General features: G+C 41.1%; 1 protein-coding gene across 3 annotated transcripts; it reads left to right on the plus strand.

The window, feature by feature from the left end:
- The first annotated feature begins 300 nt into the window (after nt 1-300).
- LOC127682385 (THO complex subunit 4-like) lies at nt 301-1,113 on the plus strand. 3 transcript variants are annotated; one of them, XM_052178769.1, is made up of 2 exons: nt 301-363; nt 424-1,113. In XM_052178769.1, the coding sequence occupies exons 1-2, from the start codon at nt 301-303 to the stop codon at nt 1,111-1,113; spliced, it is 753 nt and encodes a 250-aa protein (XP_052034729.1). The 3 variants fall into 3 exon arrangements, with proteins under 3 accessions (XP_052034729.1, XP_052034730.1, XP_052034728.1); XM_052178770.1 differs by having other exon boundaries at nt 487-1,113; XM_052178768.1 differs by having other exon boundaries at nt 301-1,113.
- Nucleotides 1,114-5,976: the final 4,863 nt, after the last annotated feature.

Consider the following 5,976-nt stretch of genomic DNA (forward strand, 5'->3'; position numbering starts at 1 on the left):
TGTTCTCCAGCTCCATCCATTTGCCTAAGAATTTCATGAATTCATTGTTTCTAATGGCTATATAGTACTCCATTGTGTATATATACCACATTTTTTGCATCCATTCTTCTGTTGAGGGATACCTAGGTTCTTTCCAGCTCTGGCTATTATAAATAGGGCTCCTATGAACATAGTGGAGCATGTATCCTTATTACATGCTGGGGAATCCTCTGGGTATATGTCCAGGAGTGATTAAGACAAGTTTAAAATTTTGTTTTCAATCCAGGTACCCTGGATCTGAGGCCCAAACCTGTGCTCATCATGGTAGACAAATTGGACATGTCTTTGGATGACATCATCAAGCTGAACCATAGTCAGCAAAGAGCTCTAGCATGGGGCCTTGGCCAGGGATTGGGCCAGGGCTGGGGTCAGGGTCGGGGCCAGGGCCTGGGCAGAGGCCGGGGTAGGGGAAGAGCTGGATCCCAGGGTGGCCGGGAAGCAGTGCAGTCCACCACAGGGGTAAAACCCGGCTGCTGGCCTAGGAGGAACTGGCGTGCCTTCGCCCACAGCAGGAGGAACCTGCTGGCACCATACAGCAGAGTGAATCAACTTCAGGACAAGTGGCAGCATGGTCCATTCCACAGTGGCTTCAGGGGTGGAGCCTGCGAGGAGACCAGTGGGAAGCTGCTTATGTCAAACCTGGATTTCCGAGTGTCCGATGATGATATTCAGGAACTCTTTGCTGAATTTGGGAGGTTGAAAAAAGCCTCTGTGCACTATGATCGCTCTGGACGAAGTTTGGGCAAAGCAGATGTGCACTTCGAACGCAAAGCAGATGCACTGAAGGCTATGAAACAGTATAATGATGTCCTTCTGGATGGCCGCCCTATGAAGATCCGGCTTGTCACCCCACAGTTTGGTATGCAAGGAAGACCTGCACAAAGCATGAACAGAAGGGGCATGACAGGAAACCCTGGCTCTGGAGGTTTTGGTCGTGGAGGCACCAGGAGATGGACACGTGGAGGCTACAGGGGAGGAGGTAGAGGGGCCAGCAGCAACTCGAAGCAGCAGCTTACTGCAGAGGAGTTGGACGCACAGCTGGATGCTTATCGAGCCATGATGGACACCAACTAAACAACCAAGAGACTTCACAAGTAACAGGACCCGGAAGCCTCATCTGTGATGCCCAGGGGGAGGGTTGCCACCTGAACTGTGCAGGCCACGGTGGATTAGTGCTTTGCCTCCTTTTATTTCTTCCTTTTTTATCTGTTTGGAAATAAAATCTAAAAATTCATGCCAGGTTTTACTTTGTTCTTTTTAATTTTTTCTGACATCAAACTGTTTTAAACTATAGTTTTTTAAGGGATCAATTTTTTTTTAATGTAGGCAGGTGCTAGAGTCAGCTCCCTAAGAAATCTTTATATTATTCTGGGTATGTAGACATATAAAGTAGGCTTTCAATTCAAAGCATGTGCTGAAAGTAAAGAATAAATATACATAATATGTTTAAAAACTCCTTTGATAATTTTGTGGTATATTCTGATCATACTCATTCCCTTCCCCCAGTTCCTCTTGGATTTTCCCCACCTTGCCATACATCCAAGTTAGTGTTCTTTCTTTCTTTCTTTCTTTCTTTCTTTCTTTCTTTCTTTCGTTCGTTCGTTCGTTCGTTCGTTCGTTCGTTCTTTCTTTCTTTCTTTCTTTCCTTTCTTTCCTTTCTTTCTTTCTTTCTTTTTTTTTTCCTTTGGTTTTTTTTAAATGAATATCATTTTCATTTATATTGCCAAAGGTAAGTCCTTTCCTGATATTCCCCCTCCCATAAGACCAACAACCACTGCCCCTACTCCTTCCCCTGCCTCCATGTACAGTCTGTTCCACCCAACACACTCCTGCCTCCCCCTTGAATTTCCCTTTGTTGGGGTCTCTGTAGAGCCTTTACCTGACCAAGGACCATTCCTCCCACTGATGCCCAACAAGGCCTTCCTCTGCCACATTTTTGGCTGAAACTATGTGTGCCCCGTTATTGATGGTTTAGTCCATTGGAGATTTTGGAGATAAATTTTACAGGTTACTCTTGGGGAGAAGATGTCATTCTCCCCTTTGCCACAATAAAATAGAAATGTGTGCAGAAAAAACAGCAAGTATTCTAGGGTCATAAAATAATAACAAATCCTTAATGACAAATTATTGTAGTATAAGGGCTCATTCACACAACATTCTAGAAAACAATCTAGAATTTGTTGTTCAAATTAATATAGCTATACACTGTTCATCTGATTGCCCTATCCCCCAAAATGTTTAACAGACATTGAATCTGTGTTTGCTCAACTTGACTCCCAAGAACTTTCCCTTTGGGGCAGAGATGTTTGGGTTGGTGGGTTGGTGATTTTTCGTTTTGTTTCATTTTGTTTTGTTTTGTTTTGTAACCTGTCTGTCCTTGAACTCACTCCTTAAAGCATGCTACCCTCTAACTGGCAGAGATCCTCTTATATCTGTCCTCCAAGTGGGGGGATTAAAGGTGTGAATTTCCAGACACACCCTTTTCTTTTCCTTTGTTTTCTTTTCTTTACTTTAATTTTCTTTTCTTTAACTTTCCTTTCCTTTCTTTTGTTTTCCAGAATATGACATTGAAACCTGGAGTCATCAGATGGGTGTTACATCTGTGATGATCACATTGTACATGGTCTCCCTATCTTGACCTGGCCAGTGAGCAGCTAGAAGCAGGAAAAAATGGCTCCTACTGAAACACAGTACATTTTTTACAAATCAAGTCATGGATCAAAATACCCAGGGATGATGGAAAACTTTTTCAGAGTTTGAAGCCATCCTGGTCCACATAGCAAGTCCCAGGACAGCCAGAGTCTCTGTCTCAAAAACACACAAATAAAGAGAAAACAAAAACAAGCCTCCTATCACAACAATACCACACCCAGAGTGCAGGATAGCCCAATGAGTCTACATGTAACAACAATTTAAATTTAACTTTCAAAACAGAGTGCTGCTTGGAATTGATTACAGGGCAGAATTGTCATGTTAGAGTGATTAGGTCCTTGTTACAGTCTAACTTTCCCACTAGAAATCAAGACTTTGTGATAAGCTATAGTTTTATTTTTCAAGAAAGAAGGAGTTTATCTTTTTTTACTCCTCATCAGTTTGACAAGTTAGAAGAAATACACAACATCCATGGTGCTGGTGAAGGTCCATACAAAGTAGACTGTCAGACACCACAGAATATGAATTGATATTCACTCTCATACCTAATATTTACTTATCTTATTTATGCTTCCCTTTGACCACCCACGTTATAAATTCATCGAGTACACAAAAGGTGTATTCATATACTAATGGATTTACTTTTATAACAGCAAAAAGTTGCTAATAGTTCATGAGTAATAAGTATATTTCCACATTATAGACTTCCACGCAACTACTACAATTAATAAAGTCCATTAATAGATAAATAGATAAAATCTTAATAAATAGTTAAAGTCTTTTGTTTGATTGGATTTTAGTAGAGCTTAAAATCCTGTCTCTTACTATACTACGCATACAAAATGAGAACTATGTTTAGCCACTGGAGTTAACTGTAGCAAAGTTGTCCTTCAATGATCCTCACATCACCACAGGGTTTGACCTCCATAGTAAGTATGCTAAGAGTTGACAGTTCTATTGCACCAAGGAAGGAATTTTAGGCCAATTGTTTGGATACAGACTTCAAGCAACGCCAAAGCTATTTGACATGAGTGATTGCCATCATTCTTAGGCCACAGGCAACAGGTTACATTCATTTAAGAAATGGTGTGTGTATTTACATGGTCTATACATGAAGTTATTCATCAACACCTTCAATGAACAGTGGTTCTGGTTGGAGGGTTGCACAGACATTATATGAGGGTAATATTCTGTTTTATTGGCTGTGATGATTTTGAAAAACATTCATCTCAGAAAAAGAGTAACTTATTAGGTCCTCTTCTTCAAAACTGATAGAATAATTATAAATATCAAGCTCAGCATTTCGTATCATTCTTTGTTTTTCTCTTACCCATCAGGTGAAAACAAAAAGAAAAGGAAAGGAAAGGAAAAAGCCTGGCAGTGGTGGCACATGCCTTTAATCCCAGCACTTGGGATGCAGAGGCAGGCAGATCTCTGAGTTCAAGGCCAGCCTGGTCTACAGAGTGAGTTCCAGGATAGCCAGAGCTACACAGAGATAATCTGTCTCAAAAAAAAAATAAAAACAAAAAACAAAAAACAAAAAAAGAAAGAAAGAAAGAAAGAAAGAAAGAAAGAAAGAAAGAAAGAAAGAAAGAAAGAACGAAAGAAAGAAAGGATGAATTAGGAGGAGAGAAAGACAGGGAAAGTAAGAAAGCAAGAAGCCCTGAAAAACAAAAATTTTAAAAGGTGAAATTTTTACCTTAGCCAAATATCATGCTGAGTGCCCATATTCCCAACTCCTCTGAGGGTTACTGCTTGGGCGAGGTGACATACACATTTAATTCCACTATCTCATGGGTATCTCTGAGAGATCCTCACCAACCTGGTCTACCAGTGAGTTCAACAGAAGCTGGGTTACACAGTAAAGACAGTCTCAAACACAGAACACACAGACAACATTTGAGGAGCAAAGACAGTCTAATAAACTCTTAACCCAGAAGTTTGAGACCAGAAAGAAACCCTCACCCCATCTCTGAAAACAAACAGATCACTACTCTGATTTACAAACAGCTGTAATCAATGTGATTGCATCTGGATTTATTGAAACATCTAAAAACAGAGCACACCTCTGTTTGGGATTTTGGCTTAATGTGTCATGGGGAGATCCACTTGTTATCCAAATCTTGAGGCACACACACACCCCGTTAATCTGAATCTGGCCTCAGCCAATTCAATCAGGGTCAATCAGGTTAGACTGAATATAAGCTGGGCCACACCTTCTTGTGGAAGCCTACATAAAGGCAAGGAAGGAGGAGATTTTGCTCTTTGCCTGCTTGCTCTCACCTTGCTAGCAAGTCCATTCCTTCCCTGGGATCCCAGCATCTCTTCTGAAGACCAGTTGAGACCTCCAGCCCTGCGGACTGAGTGGATTCTGGAGTCATGAACTTTCCATTCACAGTCATCCATTGAAATAGAGGGATCACAGCTTGTAAGTAAGTCATGCAAATAAATCCCCTTTCTGTATGTAGAGATACTTACTGTTCCTTGTGCTTCTCTAGAGAATGTTGACTAATAGAGTGAGGATGGCTTTCATTTCAAAGATTTAGAAGAAAGATGCTTCTCTCAAAAATATTTCTTTGAGCTGGGCATAGAGGCCCATGGGTTTTATCTCACTACTCAGAAGAGGGAGGTTAGCAAATCTATGATTCTGAGGCCAGCCTGGGCTATGTATCAAGTTCTAGGCTACATAGTCTGACAAGGTCTTCAAGGAAATAAAAAAAGCCAAAAAAATGTTCTCTGTCTCTACTCTTAAGGACATTGAGATGAATCTTAGACTGGGACCCAGTGAGTTTCATTCTAAAGAATTGATGCCTGAGCCCAATGTCTTAAACATTAAGCCCGTGTATGTTAGTTCCTTCCTTCTTTCAGGATAATATCCATACATTTTCTTCTCCTTCTTAAAGTCCTTCCAGGAGGGCTGTAAGAGTGGCTCCATGGCAGAGTACTTGATTGGCACCTGTGCAGCCATGGGTCAGATGCCCAGCACTAAACACAATTAGCAGCTGCTGTCTTTGTGACACCCCTCTACAGCACAGTCTCTGATTCCCTGTCTGTTGCAGTCACAGAATCTCGCGAACTGTGACCATTTTTTTTCTTTTGTTTCATTTGTTTGTTTGTTTTTTTCTCCTATCTAATGGGAGAAGTTTAGAAATGGTTTACTGAGTCATTATGTGTCAAAAGCTTCCATCCAAGCACTTGGGAGACAGAGACAGGCAGATGTCTGAGTTGGAGGCCTTCTCTGCTCTACAGAGACTTCCTAGACAACTACCTCAAAAAAAAAAAACA

This window comes from Apodemus sylvaticus, chromosome 4, assembly GCF_947179515.1.
Source record: "Apodemus sylvaticus chromosome 4, mApoSyl1.1, whole genome shotgun sequence".
Lineage (NCBI taxonomy): Eukaryota > Metazoa > Chordata > Mammalia > Rodentia > Muridae > Apodemus > Apodemus sylvaticus.

Coding starts and splice junctions, on each gene's coding strand:
- LOC127682385 (XM_052178768.1), top strand. CDS start 301: ATGGTAGACAAATTGGACATGTCTTTGGATGACATCATCAAGCTGAAC.